This window comes from Danio rerio, chromosome 2 (genome assembly GCF_052040795.2).
Source record: "Danio rerio strain M-AB ecotype USA chromosome 2, GRCz13ab, whole genome shotgun sequence".
In the NCBI taxonomy this organism is placed as follows: domain Eukaryota; kingdom Metazoa; phylum Chordata; class Actinopteri; order Cypriniformes; family Danionidae; genus Danio; species Danio rerio.
Genome location: NC_141022.1, coordinates 7,521,600 through 7,541,843, shown reverse-complemented (window position 1 = coordinate 7,541,843; position 20,244 = coordinate 7,521,600). Strand labels below are relative to the sequence as shown.

General features: G+C 35.4%; 3 protein-coding genes across 6 annotated transcripts in view; 1 reads left to right on the top strand and 2 right to left on the bottom strand.

The window, feature by feature from the left end:
- LOC147846195 (uncharacterized) overlaps positions 1–20,244 on the top strand; it is a 1,020,765-nt gene that overhangs the window by 403,224 nt on the left and 597,297 nt on the right. The window lies entirely within an intron of this gene.
- The window catches only part of apoltp (apolipoprotein lipid transfer particle homolog), a 597,023-nt gene that overhangs the window by 523,914 nt on the left and 52,865 nt on the right, over positions 1–20,244 (bottom strand). The gene's annotated exons all lie outside the window — the stretch shown is intronic.
- Positions 1,453–4,715, bottom strand: rgs5b (regulator of G protein signaling 5b). Its single transcript, NM_001017821.2, is given in 4 exon segments — positions 1,453–2,060; positions 3,677–3,843; positions 3,941–4,071; positions 4,592–4,715. Coding segments are annotated over 4 exon segments (516 nt in total). The 5' UTR covers positions 4,636–4,715; the 3' UTR covers positions 1,453–1,886.

Below are 20,244 nucleotides of genomic sequence, written 5' to 3'. Positions count from 1 at the left end.
AAATAAATAAATCAGTTATTAGAAATGAGTTTTTAAAACTATTTTGTTTAGAAATGTGTTGAGAATTTTCTCTCCGTTAAACAGAAATTGAGGGGGGCTAATAATTCTGACTTCAACTGTATACAGTTGAAGTCAGAATTATTATTATTTATTTCATTTTCTATATATTTTATTCTGTTTTTATTCATTTATTTCATTTTCTATTTATGGGTTTTATTTTTTTCATTTAATATAATACAATTCATACTTTTATTTTCTATTTAAATATTTAGTTCTTTTTTTTCCATTTTCAATTCATACATTTAATTTTCTATTTATTTAGAGTTATTTGTGGGTTTTATTTATTTAATTATATCATTTTCCAATAAATTATTTTTCTATGCATTACTTTTTGTTTATTTAATTATTCCATTTTATATTAATTTATTTCATTTTCTGTGTATTTTATTTATTCATTTATTGAATTTTCTATTTATGCATTTATGTAATTTTCTATTAACAGTTGAAGTCAGAATTATTAGCTCTACTTTGATTTTTTTTTCTTTCTTTTTCAAATATTTCCAAAATTTTTACCAGAGCAAGAAACATTTCACAGTATGTCTGATAATATTTTTTCTTCTAGAGAAAGTCTTATTTGTTTTGTTTTGTTTTTCGGCTAGAATAAATAGTTTTAAATTTTTTAAATAACAATTGTAATGTCAAAATGATTAGCCCCTTTAAGATATATATATATATATATATATATATATATATATATATATATATATATATATATATATATATATATCTTTTTGATAGTCTACAGAACAAACCATCATTATACAGTAACTTGACTAATTGTCCCAACCTGCCTAGTTAACCTAGTTAAGCCTTTAAATGTCACTCGATGTTTTCTCACTCTCAAGTGTTTCCAAACCATTCTGAGTTTTTATGTTTTGTTAAACACTAATGAAGAAATCCTGGAAACCTGTAACCACTTTAAAGCAGGAAATACAAAAGCCATAGATGTCAATGGTAACAGGCTTTCAACATTCTTCAAAACATCTTCTTTTGTGTTTATAAGAAAGAAAGTCAAAACGGATTGTTACATAAATCATGAATTCTTAGGTTTGGGTTGAGCTAACCATTTAATTTAATAGCTGCAAGTTAAATAATAAAAAAATATATAATAATTAAGGGCGTCACAGTGGTGCAGGAAGTAGTATGATCCAGTTTTGGGTTGCGGTTGGGAGGTCATCCACTAGCCTAATACATATGCTGGATAACTTGTCAGGTTGTGGTGACCCCTGATGAAGGGACTAAGCCGAAAAGAAAATGAATGAATGAATGAATAAACAAACAAATAAATAAAACCCAAATTAAAATAAAACGGTATAGCTTTAAAGTTTTAAATTTCAAAGTTCAATAATAAACGAGTCATGAAATAAAAATGAATCAATACAGACAAATCTCTGCAGGTATAAAAAATTTATTCAAGTTTTTGTTCGCTCAGAATTCAATAAATAACCAAACATTTGTTCATCAAATATAAATAATACTATTTTCAATATAACATTTCAATAAATACTCGAAACACACACATACACACACACATACACACATACAAAAAGACATAAATGTGCAAAAGTAGTTCCACTTCCACAGTAATTATCCAGTGCTACGAACTTGATTGTTCTTGTGTCCTCCATACTGTATTCATATCTGAGAATCAATGTCCTCTAATGCCCGAGGCATTCAGGTCTGGCATTATGAGTCCACCGCGTGTTCACCGCTGAACTTCTTGAAAGCCCAGGTTCAGATCGTTCACCGACCATCACGTCACACAAATGCCGTGTTTATCTAGGACGTATTCCTGTGCTGCGGTCTTTAGGTCAGCCACGGGTAGTTTACCTCATGTGTTGTGTAATGAGTTCCTGGTAGACTGTAGACTTGAGAAAACGAGGGTAACAGTCTTTCTCCATGAGGGTGTAAATCTTACTCTGGGCGAAGTTGAAGCAGGAGGATGTGGGCTGCTCCATATTCTTCAAGGTCACGGTTCTGGTTTCATGATCAAGGTTAACCTGAAAATATGCAGAGGACGTATTTGCCGTTAGACTTTGTTCGTTAATATTCCTATATAGAAATGTGCATATGACATACAAGTTCATATTTGGATTTCATTTATATAAAATTTCTGTGATATATGCAACATATATTTCAAAATATTGCAAATAATTGACATTTTAGTCTATTTTAAACTATTGGAATTATTCAAAAAAGTTCGCACTCAATTGCTTCGTACTGTTTTTATTTTTTATTTTTCTTACATTTTACGGGTGACTAAAAGACACAGCCTTTCTCAGTGTGTCACACTTGAATTGAGTGCGAATCATTACCTTTTTTTGAATAATAGCATTGATAAGATTGACGCACCAGACCAAAGAAGTACCTAAAAAAGCCGCAATACTTCAGTAAAACTATTGGAATAATAAATATATGTTCAAATATATTGTAGATTTTGTATGTGTATATAAAATCTATATTATATATACAGTTGAAGTCAAATTTATTAGCCCTCCTGTTTTTTTTTTTTTTTTTTTTTTCTCCAACTATTTCTCAAACGATGTTAAAAAAAAAAAGAGCACGGGATTTTTCCATTTTTTTTTTTCTTGAGAAATTCTTATTAGTTTTATTTCGGCTAGAAGATAAGCAGTTTAGGGTCAATATTATTAACCCCTTTAAGCTATTTTTCTCTTTTCCGATTGTTTACAGAACAAACCATCGTTATACAATGACTTGCCTACAAACTTGCGTACAGATGGGGCCATTAAAAATTGGCGTTTTTTGTTTTGTTTTGTTTTTTACCGTGGCTCGCCTTATTTCGTTCTGCGGTCAGCTGCATCATTCTGTCAACCTCTCCTTTGAATTGAAATAAATGTTTTATACTTCACAGAACATCCACCAGGTGGCGCTTCGAACAACAGAATCGACTATACAGAATACATCATAACCTTGTTTCGAAATATGCCGGTTTACATTTTTACCATTATTTTAATCATGTATTTATTTTATAATTAAGAGTAACATACTTTTTTATAGAACAGTATGACTTTTATCTTGTCTCTCCAAAACTTAATTCGAAACTTCCTATATTAAATAAAATAGAAAGTTCAAGTGCATGAGTCGTCAGATTGAGGGTTGTGGCAGCCTGTGGAAAACTTGCGTCTGCTACGGAGTCTGTGAATCTGTGACTTATCTCGGTGTTTCTCAGCACACTGTACTGTACGTGCCTCTTGTTTCTCGCGGCCAGTCCACACGCATGCTAGACGGCAATCAATCGGACAGTGAACCGAGGTGGTCACTGCTCGAATCGTGCCAGTCAGTCACAGGTTTAAATTAACCTAGTTAAGCCTTTAAATGTCACTTTAAGCTGAACACTAGTATCTTGAAATATATCTACTCAAATATTATTTTCTGGCATCATGGCAAAGATAAAATAAATCAGTTATTATAAATTAGTTATTAAAACTGTTATGTTAAGAAATGTGTTGAAAACAGTTAAATATAAACTGAGGTGGGAAATAAACAGAGGACTACTGGATTCTGTATATCTGAAATCCAAACATGATCTTGTATGACATATGTCATTTGCATGGATCATGTTTCTACATTGCGCACAATTTGAATAGACTCCTACCTCTCTTGGTGCGTCAGAGCAGATAAACTCCTCATAAATTTTCTTGGCCTTTGCGCACAGTTTTGAAGAGCTCTTTGTGTTCCTGAAGTCCTCGCAGGCCAAATAGAAAGCGATATTTTCTTCACTGTATTCAGATGACAGGAATGTTGTGAAAGCGCACAGCCCGTCTATAAAGGATAAACATGAGGGAAAGATTAGACAACCTTGAACAGCTTTGGTGCTGCAGCCTGAGAAGGAAACGCTATTAATTTTTATTAAACTCACCTTTGTGAAGCAGCAGTTCGTGAAAAGATTGTCTGTCCTCCAATAACAGTTTGTCTGTTTTTTTGGAGTGGCCCATTATATTCAACTCTTGCTTTAGCAGACTTCCAAATCGAGCCTTGAGTTCCTTTGCCCTGTGAATAAAACAGAATAATTCATTATTTGTTTGGATGCTGTTCAAAACATTCTCTTATATTCAATCTCAACAATTTAGGCTTAAAGAGATTCACCCCAAAATGAAAATGCACTCACTATTTACTCAAAATCAAGTGGTCCCAAACCTTTATTTCCTCTGTTAAACACTAGTGAAGACATGTTGAAGAATGCTGAAAACCTGTAACCATTGACCACCATAGATGTCCCCATAGAATGGGAGTCAATGGTTACCGGTTTTCCAACATTTTTCAAGATATCTTCTTTTGTGTTCAGCAGAAGAAATTCTAGTCATCTTTTTGTCTATAGCACTTTTACAATGTAGATTGTGTCAAAGCAGCTTAACAGAGGAATAACTAAAACAGTGTCAGTCCAGAAAGAAAGACAAGGAGGTTTGGAATAAGTAAAGACTTCTTGTGTAAATAATAAATAAATAAACACAATTTTATCTGTTCCCAAAATTCCATCTGTACATTATTTTATATAAATATGAAAACATACCTTTCCAGACAGGTGATAGGCAGATGTTCTAGTGCTCGGCACATGTTATCAGGTCCAAAGATTTCCCGCTACGCTCCACAAGTGGATGTCTAAGTGTTAAAGTTGACGTGAGATTTTTGATTCTGACTAAATGTCAGCAGTGCTGGGCTATTTATACAGTTTGCCTCTCCATGACATCACTTGAATCAGCCAATGGAGCGCAAGCTGTAGAGGGAGGGGGAGTTTCTGCCCTTCAAGCAGCCTCGTCTCTTCTGTGAATCACTTCCAGTAGAAAGCACTGCCTCGAAAAAATCACTGTTTCCTCCCATGTGTTTTACTGCCTCCGTTTTTCGTATTAAACATTGGAAATGGATGAAAATGGAAAGTTCTGTTGAATTTTTAGAGAATACTTCCCTCCCAAACATCATTTTGGGGATCCTCTATGCCAGTGATTCCCAACCTTTTTTTTTTGCCTGAGACCCTCTTTTCCCTCCAAAAAAATTGTAAGGCGTCCTCAGCATTTAATGATATTATTGTCATGAGGGCTTTACATTAACACCTGCCAACCCGTCAAATGCGGGTAGATTTCAGCTCTGGCGGGTTAGACAGACACCTCCACTAGCCACTTTGGCTGGGTGGAAATCTGCTACAAAGTGTAGCTTTGAAAAGCAGGGTTCGACAGTAAGCATGGCCCAATATTCGTGCAAATGTGATCTTAGAATCGAAAAGCAGCACGATTGACAAAAATAACTATGTTCGCGCGAGCAAAACAGCAAAAAGGAAGATAAATACCAAACGAGAGGATGATCACTTGCTATCGTATACTTAAGCAAAGCAACCATGCCTAGAAGAAGCGCATCTGTTCCCTTTGAAATAGACTGGACAAAGAGCGATGATCGTGCACACACAGACAGTCCTGCTGCTTTCAAGAGCTCAATAAAAAAAATACACATTCTTTTGTAAGCAGCAGCGGCCACTCCTTTCATTTTAATTATTTTTTTAACAGATTATTAAAAGGCCTATAATAACCGTGTGCACGTGAACATCCTTTCATTATAAATCACGTGTGTTTCACCTGCTTTCTTTTGCTTACAGTTATTTTTGTTAATATGGTTTAATAATTATATATATATATATATATATATTTTTTTTTTTTTTTTTTTTAACAGTAACATTGCTTTAATGGGAGATTACTCCCCGTTTTTGTGTAGTAACTGGTGGTCTGGGACTTTTAGCCAGGACAGGTTACTGTTAGCCTAGGCTGGTTTAAGCTGGTTGACCAGGCTGGTTTTAGAGGGGTTTTGGCCATTTCCAGGCTGGTTTCCAGCCATTTCCAGCCTGGTCTTAGCTGGTCAGGCTGGAACATGACCAGCTAAATCCAGCTAAAACCAGCTTGACCAGCCTGGTTTAAGCTGGACATAGCTGGTTTTGGCTGGGCTTCCAGCCTGGCTAGGCTAGTCAAGCTGGTTTTAGCTGGTCATCTCCCAGCCTGACCAGCTAAGACCAGCCTGGAAATGGCTGGAAACCAGCCTGGAAATGGCCAAAACCCCTCTAAAACCAGCCTGGTCGACCAGCTAAAACCAGCCAACTGGTTTAGGCTGTTTTTTTTTCAGTAGGGACAGGTAATACAGTTGTAAATATTATTCAGTTTGTTGTGATCGTTTGGGAGCCGCGTGCGAAGTATGAACAAGCACGTAGCAGTCAGTATGAAACCGGAAGTGTGCACTTCATTTAAATGATCATATCGCATTTTAGAGTTATGATTACGGCAAGCATTTGATATGTTTTTTTTTTTTTACTTTCATTGCGAACCCACAGTTGTGCATGAAAATAAATGTTTACAATGTCAGTATAACTACTCTAGCCTATATATTGTTGTCGAATATAATCTGATAATGGCAAATGTCTGAATTTTTATGACAGATTGCAAGCACATATCTCAAACATAATAATTCAACATCATAATTATTATAAGTAGAATAGAATTATTTATAAAAACCAGTAGACCAAATAATATTATTATCGATGTTGTGCCATATTTCTGTTTTTACCATACCTTTATTTTACATATAAAGAATCGTGAGAAAATCGTGATCTTTATTTTAAGCAAGAAAATCGCGATTCTCATTTTAGCCAGAATCGTGCAGCTCTAATATACAGTAACTTTATTAATAACTACAGGCTAACATTTTACATGGAAACATATCTCAACCACACGTGTGTGCAAACAGGGTCTTTTGTTGCACAGAGGAAATGAAGGGGATCTCAGCGGAGATGTGTGTGTAGACAAGAGGAAGCCCACCCACGCACTTTAAACCCATGTCGATGTCACTGACTCAGGCTGTGTGAACCCGGCTGGCATTCAAGCAGAGGGTCTTTAAAGCACTGGCGTCAAAACAGGAAATAGAGATGGAGAATATGTGGGAGAAGTCGTGGTAATTGACAATGAAAGAGAGATCTGTTCCGGTGGAAAGATAAATGTGATTCTTTTGTTCAAATCAAAGTTAAATCTGTAACCTCGTCTGATCTTTTGCTCTTTTGAGTCGAGAATAAATCAAATACGAGTCCCGCTGTGAGGAGATGTGTTTTTATTTCTTTTGATAAGCAGTAAGGATTATTGAAGGCATGTTCACAAGTGTTTTCTGTTTATTTACAGCTGTGAATTGCATTATGAGACTTCTGTTGATATTGATGTTGAAAAATCAACTCTACAGCTGAACAAAGTGACTTCTATTGACATTTAAGTATGTATAATATAAGAAATAATAGGGATGTAACGATATCAGAATTTCACTGTATACGATAATACCTCAGTATGAATGGCACAGTGCGGTATTTATTGAATAATTTACAGGAAAAACAAAACTAATGAAAAGACTCGAAAAAAGTGCCAAAAGTGTTTATTTACCTTAGCACTGAACATATCAATGACATCCAAATTAGCCATCTATCTGTAAGTTTCAAAACAGGAACTTCAATTTTTCAATTTTAATAACAAAAAAATATTAAACTGTATATATAAAAATATATAGTTTAAATTTAGTATTGTTAAACGCATTACATTCAACATTTAATCACTCACTCACATAGATAGAGATGGGGTTTTTTAAGGAAAATTATCATATAACTATAATCTGGCAAAAGCTGGGATGTCTTGGCATGTCCCCTGCAACAGAAAAAACCCCTCTCATTTGGGACTGAGGTTTCTGGGACAGAGAGATATGATTTAGCCAAGGTTGACAGCAGTGGGTAACGTTGTGCATTGTCTTTCCACCACTTGAGAGGACAAGCCATGAGTGAGATAGAGGTCTCTTTGCGGTACAAGTCTATGTCTGCATCAATCTAACAAGTGTGCTGTATTCTGCAGTCCCCATGACTGTTATTAGTCGTATTCCCCGACTTATATTTCACCACAGTCTGGCAGTGCCTGCATATTGTCACCTTTTCTCCTTTTTCGTATCTTTTTAGAAAGAAACCGAAATGCTTCCACACATCCGATTTAAAACCCGATTTAGGTTCGTTCATTTCCAGCTCTTTGTCTTCCCCTGTACTAGCAACACACTCCATTTCCGTATTACTGGATATGTAGTGACAACAGACCACAAAGGATGATGGCCACGCCTAGGCTGATGGGAATTATAGTTCCCGCTACCTCCCCTTCGCTTCATCCGCCTAAGCAAACTTTTCTCAGAAATACAGTTTTGAGTCCTACGTCTACGGTAATATTGAAAAAAATTACTATTGCGGTATGACGGTATTTACAATATTGTTACATCCCTAAGAAATAATATATAGAGAAGTAGTACTAGTAGTAGTAGTAGTAGAAGTAGTAGTTTACTGTATATTTACAGTAGAAATGTCTCTACTGTGTTTTTAACAGTAAAATTCATGACGTGAGGGTGCGTAAATGTGGATAGAATTTTTCCTTTTTGGGTAAGATAACCCATGTTGGGCAGGTTTACGTATGTGCAACATTGTACTGAACAGTATTTCTCTTTGTTATGTGCAATTTCTTTTCTATTAATGATTAATAATCAATTAGTTTCTTAATAAATGTGCCTGTATAGCAAATATTGTCCTCACTGTACATATATTTATATTTAATGTGCTTCTATATACATTTCTGGAGGCCGCCAAATAAGTCCTAGGACAGAGGTGGGCAAACTACCATATGTGGCATGCTGAACACTTTCATCCGGCCCGTGAGGGAGTTTTTAAAATGCTGCTTCTGAGTAACACTTTAGTTTCAGAATTAGTAAATTAATGATGCAATACAAGTAAACACCGTTTGATGGCAGTATTGCACGCAGTACAGTTAGTGCAACCAGTAGAAAAAGAGCACACTCTCGAATATTAGCATGCACTTGACCGTTAATGACTTAAAATGAGTCAGGCAAAACAAATTTACTCTAAATGTTGTGTGTTTAAGGAAGAATGGACAACAAAACACTTCTTCACCAATATCGGACAAAGCGGTAGGTCTAATCTCCCAAGAATGTATTGCTGTTTTTAAGGACTACAACCGAAGAGGCCGATCACACCGAACGCGCATTTACGTTCCAAAATGCGAGGTGCACCGCACTGCCTTTTTGTTGACAAGAAAAAAAGGAGCGCAGTTCGCTTTTTTAATGTCGTCATTCAACAACTGAATCAGCTAGGTATTTTGCGAGAGTATTGCTGTTGATATTAATATAAATTTATTTTCAGGCTCATTGTTCACATTAACACGCTCATAATAACATGACTTGGAATAACAAAGACTAAGATTCTTCGGTTTTATCTCATAGTTTTATGATTGATATGAGCATATTAATACAAGCTCAAATGAGATTGTTTTGAATTTGACTCAAATTATATCATAATTGCTGGTTAAATGTATTATTTTTTGTCATAGAATATATTTTACATGCATACATTCACTTTAAAAAGGTCTTTTATCAAAGATTTGTGGTTTTATCAAGTCTTATGATGATTGATCTCTATATTCTAAAAGCAGTGCAAATTAGATTATTGTAAATTTGACTGAATAGTAAACTTTAAGAATCATTTTGAATGTGTTAATATATTTTTTTCTATCAGACAATATCTTTTCTATTCTCCATTGTAAAAAATATTACATTATTATTATTACATTTTATAAGGGATTATTTTATTGTTTTATAATGATTGATAAGTAAATATAAATAGCATTTGACTTTTAAATTTGGCTTAATAATAACTATTAAAAATATCTGTTTTGTGCTAATGTGACATGTTTCTGTCTGAAATTACATGTTTTATGCATACTGCCACTATAAATAAAAGTCATTTTTTTATAGGATTTGACACGTGACCCTTTACTTGGTTCGCAAAACTTAGCCCTCGGGTCTAAAAAGTTTTCCCACCACTGTCCTAGGATGTACGTATTTTTGCAGTTTTTGTTTTTGCGAATCTGTGTAAGTTTATATATATATGAGTGGTATTCAAGCCTGCTGTTCTTACATAAACCCACCAGAGGCCACTGTCGACTGACTGAATGACTCACTGACTGACCGGCCAATCAACTGACCCACCCTCCTCCTTCCCTAAACCCAACCAATTTTATCGATTGACTCGCCCACCCTCTTCCCTAAACCCAACCAACATTTTTCAAAAACAATCCAGAAAAATAAAAGCCCTCGTTTGATTTTTACCACGTTTTCAGATTTTGCCACATTCTCACCCTGTTATTTACTTGTTTATTTTATTTTTTTGGATTCTGTTTTTGTCTAATCTGCTTTCTTAAATCGTTCTTTACCGGACACGAACCGTGTCATTGTGGTCAACTACTCTCTGCGTCTCAAGTCCGCCAACGTAAATGCTGTCGTCCACATGAAGGTGCACAGTCAGCTGGCAAGTGCAAAAAGGAATGACATCATACCGCCCTCTAGCGTTAGTTTAAAAACTGAAATGCAGCCATACACACCTTTGACTACATAATTTGCGATCTCCAAAATGTATATAGGACTACGTTTTCAGAATGAGCCTGCGTTGAAAATAACAGAAAAGGGTGGCGCAGCGGGTAGCACAATCACCTCACATCTAGAAGGCCACTGGTTCAAGCGCCTGGTGGGTCATGTTGGCAGTTCTGTGTGGAGTTTTCATATTCTCCCCGTGTTCGCGTGGGTATTCTCCAGGTGCTGTGGCTTCCCCCAAAGTCCAAAGACATGCGCTATAAGTGAGTTGTTTCATAGGTTGCTAGGCATTAGTATTGGCAAATTGGGCAGTTTCCTGTCTAGTTGAGTGGTTTTGAATTTAAATGTGAGGGTAAAAATTTACATAGGCGGGTTGACAAAATTTAGGTGGCTTTGAAACGCCGCACCCCCATGATAGCCTTTAACTGTAAGGGTGGTTATTTGTTTGTTTGGGTTGGTTTTGGACAGCTTTTGGGCAGGAATTAGTCCGGTACATCTGGCAATACTGCTAATAATCCATCGATGGTTTTAAGACCATTCAGAATATGACGTAAGTGAAGTAATGTTATAATTGGTTTTCATCCAAATGGCCAAATTCTGACTGATGACCATCCGGCAAGCTAATCAAGTTAAAATTGTGCTTAAAATGTGTCTAAATTATGTATTTAAACCTCATGATTAAATAGAAAATTAGGTGAATGACTGCAAAAAAGCCCACTTTTTGAGCATAAAGAATGACCCGCATCAGGCTGGCTACGGGCCTGTATAAACAATACATACAGGATACATATAAACTAAACTTGTTTTATTAATTTATAAATAGTAAGTAAAAAGTAAAAATATATCCCAAGTGCTGTTTAAGATTTGGATCAACACATTTCAAAACACAATAATTGTAATAACTATTTTGTAATAACTTTGTAATAATTCTTTTATCTTTTCATGACGACAGTACATAATTTGCTACTAGTTAATCTGCAAGATACTAGTATTCAACTTAGTGTATTTTAAAGGTTTAACCTATCTTGTCCAGTTAACCTAATCAACATAGTTAAGCATATAATTAAAATCTTAATGGCGGTACTAATTTGATTTAATAATTGTTAAACAAAAATCAACACCTGCATTTAGCAAAAAGCAAAGCAAAAATAAATAATTCTTTATCCAGCAAAAAAAATATATCTTAATATTAAACACTGTAAAAAAAAATGAAAAACAAAACAAGACAAAAAAAAAAAAAACAGAAGTGCTAATCATTTTGCCTCCAATTGAATATGAATAGATCACTGGCACTTTTTCCATTGCGGATTCAAGCAAAAGTCTCAAATTTTGTCTGTGTTTATACATTGGTGTTGAAACAACAGTCAAACAGTTCTCATTAGAGATTTTCCTATAAGGGAACCTGCAGCCATCAACATTAGCAAAAGCATGTTTTGTTTACTGGCTTTGGTATTGCCTCTCGGTGCCTGAGATTTGATTACAGCAGCTGTGAACTTTATTACATTAAATTGAAGGACAAATATGTTGTGCTCGGTTTACAAGCTCAATCAAAGGTCAGTGTTTTTGGGGACAACGTGTTACAGCTTGTTTCAGGCCAGCTGTGGCATGTCTTAGTGAGATGCCTCCCTTTCTGTCCACTGTCACTTTAGACTGGATGTAAACATGTTTTCTTTGCTAGTGCCTAGGCGGAAAATAATACACACTGCAAAGTATTGATATGGAAATATTATTTAATTTGAAAGGTCATTAAATTAACATTTCGTCCATTTACAATCAATTTACTGAGTGTGTATAACTTATCAAATGAATCAGTTTGCCCAGGCTGCAAATTAAAGCTAATATAACTGTAAATAATGGTCAATTTCTCACATAAACTGACCATTTCTGTATGTTCAGTGTGTATAACATCATGAAATTCTGAGTTTCCCCTCACACAGGTGAGTGGGCTTGACAAACCACCTGTAGATAACACACGCTTTCATCTCTCTGACACTTTAACTGACACTTGCACTATATTTGCACAGTTGCACCAGACACTTTCTTAAAGCCACTCAACGTATCTCTAAAAAAACATTGTGCATTTATGAAGTGAGGCTCACACAAGTGAGTTGGCTTGACAAACCACCTGTAGAGACACTCTTCTCTCCTTACTCATTCATCCATTTATTTTATTTTCGGCTTAGTCCCTTTATTAATCAGGGGTCACCACAGCGAAATGACTCACCAACTAATCCAGCATATGTTTTACGCAGCGGATGCCCTTCCAGCCGCAACCAAACACTGGGAAACACCCATACACACTCTTTCATACACATACACTATGGCCAATTTAGTTTATTCAGTTCACCTACAGCACTTGCCTTTTGACTGCTGGGAAACCTGAGCACCCAAAGGAAATCCACGCCAACACGGGAGAACATACAAACTCCAAACTGAAATGCCAACTGACCAAGCCAGGGCTCAGACCAGCCACCTTGTTGCTGTGAGGCAATCGTGCTACCCACTGTGCCACCGTAATGCCCTTTCTCTCCTTACTCTAGCTCTTAATTCTCTGTCCACTAACAGTTCCTTTGTATAATGAGCATTTCTTGTGTGTATTGCTGCTTCTTGTTGAATCAATGAATGCCTCCTTAATTGTAAGTCACTTTGGTAGATATTTACATTAGATGTCATCTACGCCAGGGGTTCTCAACTGGTTTAGCCATGGGACCCACATTTTTACATGGTCATCAAGCCACGACCCAAATTTTTAGGAACTATAATATAGTTTTAAGAATTATAATCCATTTGTATTCATTTGTTAGCATACACAAGTATTGAAAATCACCAAGACTTACAAATAAACAATATTTTACTGCTGTCATTTAACAAAGTCTCAAATTTTACAAAGTATCAAATCAAATACAGTATAAGTCAAATATTACAAAGTAAATATGTTAAATACTGTAAACAGTGGTTAGGGTAAGGAAAAGTTAAGTTACCTTTAACTAAACTGAACTGTTAATAAAACGTCAACACTGATTTGGTTGAACTAAACAAACCAGCAAAATGATTAAAATAATCATAACCACTTTATAATAATCACCAGTTATTTGCTCTTCTGCTATTGTGTGAGCTTTCTTGGCCTTTGCGACACGGTGAGCACAGTAGGATGAGCGGAGTGCCTGTACTTGTTTTGAACATGATGATGTTAGGCACTTTTGTGATGATGCCCTCCCCTCAGCTCTTGGAGTCGTCTTTGAAAACGTCCACAGAAAAAGTCCACAGGTTTGTCCTTGCATCTGGGATGTTTGGTTTCTAAATGTTGATTTAATTTAGAAGGTTTCATGCTCTTTTGTGAGAGCACCTCACTAAACACTGAGGTTTTAAGACTTTTTTGTCATCAAACAGTACGGCTGTCGCACGCGCATTTCAAAATAAAAGTCAGATATGAGCAAAATAAGTAAAAAATGTAACTTTTTTGTTGTTTTTTTGATCACACACTCCGCAACCCACTGAAAATATTCCCGCGCTCACTTTTGGGTCGCGACCCACCAGTTGAGAAACACTGGTCTACGCTATTGTTTATTGGCAAGGATGCGACAACAGAGCTGCTATTTTGGTAGAGCATTCCCTTGAAATGAATGTGGGACCAAGGTGCAGTGGAGGACTGGTGATCTGGAGCCATAAAGTACAATTACAGTTGAAATCAGAATTATTAGCTCCCCTTAGATTTTTTTTCATCAATTCATCGAAGAAATAATCGACAGATTAATCGATTATTAAAATAATCGTTAGTTGCAACCCTAGTTCTTAGCAACTTCTAGAAAGATATAACTTATTTAATTTGTTTGGTTCTTTTTTTAGGCATCCCTGTCCCTAGTGGACACACACACAAGAGCCAAGAACTTATTTTGTGAAATGGAAAGCTGCAGGTCTCTGGAGCTTTGCTTCCTGTTCTCTAAAACAATGGAAAAGATGAAGTAGGAATTGTGAACTATAATGCTGTTTCTATTGAAATCAATGCTTCTCTGGAAATTGGCTCATTCATCAGAACAATTCAGCCGCACAATGTATAATCACGATAAGCAGATACTGACGTGAAGACCACATCGTTTTCTAGGTTAAAGATTGTATAATCCTAGTTATGATGCAACTTGTTGAATAGCTCATCAGTATTGAAACGAAATGTCTGTGTATGAGCTGAAAAGGACACATGATGCCAAACTAATGGTGCCAAGACCAGAGTGAAAAAGGTTTAAAGAGCTCCTTTTCTCACCTATAATTGGGTCACATGAAGATCGATATTGAATAAAGAACCCTTGAGTCGTGATGTTTTTTTTTTTTTATTACAGACATGTCTTCATAAGCCTGAGCTTGAAAACTACAAATAAACCAATTCCAAATGCTTTTCTAATCGAATCACACTACATTAATGATGAAAATATGTTGTATAATGGACATGCAGGTCAGCTTCACAGTCATGATCAATTTCATTAACATCAGTCAGAAAATGTAGGCCAGAGATATTTATAAAACACACATTCACTCTTTTATTGGCCACATCAGTTTATTAATTAAACACAAGCTCATACTCATTTGTTGCATGAAGTTAGTCATGAAAGCACTTCAAATGGATGCATGTCATTTTAAATGCTTTCGAAATGTTATTTAGGACACTGGAAAGTGTTTGTATAATCCATTTTAGACATGTATTTTAAAGCGATCGTCACCCAAAAAATGTATTGTACTCAATATTTACTCACCCTTAACTATTATGAGTTAGAGAGAAGATATTTTGAAGAAAGTTAAAAACATTTAACCACTGACATCCATAGTAGAAAAAACAAATACTATGGAAGTCAATGGTTAGAAGTTTCCAGGGGCCCGTTTCAGAAAGGAGGTTAAGGGAAAACTCTGAGTTTTTAGTTTCAAAACGACAGGTTTGTTAAACTTGACAAAGCAGGGTAAGTCAAACCTGTTTCTGAAAGAGAGGTAACTTTAACTCAGAGTCAGTTACTGTGGTAACTTACTCTGTGAACCTAATCTGGTCAGGAGCAGGTTTTATTCTCTAAACATTGAGTTTCTGTTGATCTTCTCCCCTTTTTTTAAAGATGAAGTGGTAGTTGGATCAGATGTGCTCCAACATTAGGCACATTCAAATCGAGACTGAAAACACATCTGTTTAGCTGTGCCTTTACTGTATGAGCACTGTGCTACGTCCGACAGATAGCACTTATGTTTTTCGTTTTCTTTTTCATTCTTTTATAACCTATTTTAACTCATTTTAATTTGTTTTCATCTGTTTTTAATAATTTTTATTGTCTGCATTTTATGTTCCTAAACTTGTCTTTTTTATTCCTGTTTATGTTAAGCACTTTGAATTGCAACTGTGTGCAATATAAATAAACTTGCCTTGCCTAATTTCTTGCCTTAGCCTTACGTTTCCACCCACCTATTTTAATGCTCATTTTGGAGATGTGCATAAAAACGATGAATGGAAACGTCATGATGCACATAACTTTTAAAAATACGCATAAAAAACATGCGCTTAACTGAGAAGGATAAACTTTTATTTGATAGAAAAGATGCGCATAAACTACAAACACTTTTACTGAACAATTTCCAGTATGTGCATTAAAAAAAGGTTGCTTATAAGAGATCATATGATGATGAAAATGTGTGAATGGACAAACCAGCAGGCTTAGCACTCTGTACACATCTTAAAACTTGTTTAGTCATTCTAAAACGCCTAACTGTTTCATTATTAATGTTATTATATTATTAATGATCTCCAGGGCATCTGGAACATGTTAAGAGTGTCTGTTCTTCGCGTCTCATGGCTTCAAACGCCCCAACGCGATCAGTGTGTCAGCATTGTTTTCTGATGCGCGAGTACATTTATTAAATAATGAAAAGATTGACGCAGCTTCTTCTATCACAGTAAATTCTGTTTTTACTGTTGATATTTGGCACCTGTTTAATCAGGAAGTGACGATTTTGTTCTCTTACACTCGTTGGATGGAAACGCTGCTTTATTCTTACGTCTTTTATGCGTTATTTCAGTTTTGCACATAAATTTAATTAATATTTTTGGATAGAAACATAGTTACTGCCTACGTTTCAGTTACAAAGAGCAAAGTCATGTACAAGAATGGCTTAATGAATAAATAGCTTAAATTCACTGACCTTCGACAGGGACATAGTTATATGGGATTATTATTATTTCTAAAAACTATTGTTTAGTTCTGCTTACATTATAAATGTCATATCAACCTATTTTACTTGACTTAAAAAGGCAGCCACACAAGTGCACTGTTAAATCTATTAAAACTGATCACTGTGTATAAAAGTGGGAACGTTTGTAAAAATTTTATAAACGCCACACATTACATTACTTATTTTGTTTTACTTAAATATTTAATTACTTTAAATGTAAAATTACGCAATGACTTGAGCTGTTTTCCCACGCTAACTGTCTCTGTTTCACTGATGCAATAGTGTTGCTTTTTAAAATATATGCTCATATTTGCTATAACTTTGCATGAGCAGATCAAGTTCAGCTGGAGAAAGAAATGCTGACCTCTTTTTTAAGATGTTGCCATAGTCGCTCGTAATATCTGCTCTCCATTGATAATGCATTTTTATAGCCACAGTTGCTGTTTCTCAATATGCGTTCTTCAGCGGTCTTGCGTCCTTGTGCGACGTCATCATCAGCTGCCTAAGTTCAGTTCCAATACTCAAGACCGCAAGTACCGATGACGCATAAAACTTGGATGTGTTCTTGATATCGAGGACGCACTGATGCAGACTTGAGCAGCGAACTCGCTCTGGAAGTCCCAGAAGTCATTGCGACTGGAGGTGGGAAGCGCAGCAGTTTATTTAGATTTATTATTAAAGTTCAGTGATATCACTTATTTACCTCAGGAGTTTTTCTAAATGAGACTGTGAAAGTAAACATTAACATGAACATCTTAATAAAGGAATAAACACATTAAGGGTTGTTTGTTTGCCTAAATTCGTATTAAAATCTTTTTTATTTATATTGTGCAATATAGATTTATAATGTTTTTATGCAAAGTATATATTTTGAAGAAGGGGGAAACAATAAATCGTTGTATGAAGGCTGTAATGTTTAAATAATTTACTATTTAAAATGTGTGAAGGTCACATGACCATCAGGAAGAACGCAGCATCCCATTTCTCAAAGGACGCGTTCTCTGCCCTCGCAGTCTCCTGAGTTCGTTTTTCCGAGGACACCTGGCAAGACCGGTCTCCACAAGAACGCAAGTCCGTTCTCTGTGTTCTTGGAATTGAGAAACAGCCAGTGTGTGCGCTTCACTCTGAATTGGTCTACTCAAAGTTGATTGACCCAACTCAGATCAGCGGTTCTGAAACCAAAAACTCTAAGTATATACTCAATTGATAAATCAACTCAGAGTTCAAGTTTAAAATCAGAGTTGGTTGAGCCTCCTTATTGAAACAGACCCCAGGTTTCTTCAAAATATATCTCCTATCTTCTGTGCTCAACAGAAGAAAGTCAAACAGGTTTTGAAGAGGTGTGAAGGCTAGTGAGGGGTGAGTAAATAATGAAAGAATTGTCATTTTTGGGTGAACTATCCTTTAAAGAAGAAATGATCACACTTTATTTTGATGGTCTGCTTGTTGGATTTACATTGCATCAACATGCCAACTAATTCTCATTGGATTATAAGTAGAGTGCTACTGTACGTTGGGGTTAGGGTTAGTGTAAATTGACTTTTACTTGCAAGGTTTCTTATAGTCAGTGAAATGTCTGTTGAAGGAGCAGTATCAACAGATATTAAGCAGACAGTCTACAAATACGCAAATGGAACATCAAAATAAAGTGTTACCGAAGTAATTCAGTCAGATATCTGATATGAAGTTGATGAGAAGGCCCAATGTTTTTCGTAAACGTTGAAAAAAAAAAACCCAGACATTGTCTTGGACATCTGTTGACTAAACAGATGATTAAATCCACACCCACACATCTGTCATGTTGGCATATTCAACAGAGTTTCCTCTGGAAATTATAACCACCACTTATCATCTGATGTTGCTATTCATAACAGAGACGAATTACTGAAAAATAATGATGCATTACAGCAGAAGTGTTGTCTTAATGTCTTTAATCAACAAGCTGATAATATTGAATCATTTACATTTTAGACACAATATTGGCAACTCAGACAAGAGATTATATAAGAAACTAAATCCATTTATTGACAGGGTAGGGTATAAAAGAGGTAAATAATGAACCAACAGCCAAGAAATAGAGAACAGGAGGCAGGCAAGCCGAAAACTGACCTAAAAAACAGAAAGAAATACACTCAGGGCCCTATCATACACTCTGCACAATAAGGTGCCAGACGTATTTGGCTCAATTTGTTGCTGTTTTCAGACCAGCACAACCCTATTTTTCACATTTTTTTGCCTCGTTGTTTAAATAAAAAATCCATTTGCGCCACTTTGTGGACTCATTGGCGTGCTGGTCTAGAAAAGAGGTGTGTTAAGGTGCATTGTTGGCATGTTGCTGTTTTGAGGTTCTGAAATAGTGCATTATTGACTAAGCTAGTTTTAAGTCTAGGGGTCCGTTCTTCGTACCTCGCTTAAATGATCTAAGATGATTTGGCAGATCTTGGATCTTTTCATCTTGATATCTGATCTCTCGCTAATTTGGTTCTTCAAACAAGTTCGCGAATCAGATTAGAATGTCTGGATAAACTGATCTGAGATCGCTGCGTGTGTTGTGAAGGACAGATCTATTGATCCTCGAAATCATGATCAGCCATGCAACCATTGGCTGACGGCACAGCATCGTAATGACATCATCTGATTAATATTCAATTATCCATGTGAGCAAAATTGCATCAAATTAGCAGTAAACGGCTTGTTAAATGACACGCAATAACCTTTCACATTTGTTGTGAGCTCCAGGCTTTACACTTTCATGTGTCAAGAGTATTCATCATGTATTTCAATGCAAATCAATGTATTTAGTTCTACCTTTTAGAAAATATTTTCTTAGTAGCCGTTTTTTTAATCGCTGTATGGAATAACTGGATGTTTACAAAAGAATTTTGATATTGGTAAAGGCGTCTGCAACTTTTGTGAAGCATCAAATCAATGATATTAACTGTTAAAACATGTTTATGACTGCATTAATGTATTATTTCGTTTTTTAAAAAGTCACATTCTGCATTTCTATTATACACAAATTGCACTAAAGCGATCTAAATTTCATATCAATAAGTTTTCTCTTTACACGACCAGGTGGCAGTCATTGTACTAAGTTTTATTAATATGTATTTACTGTAATATTTAGAAATTTTTATCTAATTCTAACATATTTTTTATGGTAAAATTCTGGTAGCCAACTTTTTTTTTTTTTTTTTTTTTTACAATGAAGTTATCCAATTACATCATGTGCTCAGGCAAAATCTCATTACTCTTTATGCGTGTAATTGAATTTATTTGGTGAATGTTTTCATCGTAGACTACGCACATTTTTCTTATCAGATAAAAAGTTTATCCTACTCAGTTGTGCACATAATTATTTTCAGATTTATGTGCAACTTAGCTCTCCATCCATCGCTTTTAATAACAATTCAGAAACAGCGCATACAAATAGGTGGCTGGATGGAATCATAGCTAGTGAACACAAACTACAGATTGTACTGTGAATTGAGGCTTGTGATTGAAACCAGATGTGCTGATCTCAAAGTGGATATCAAGTGGGAT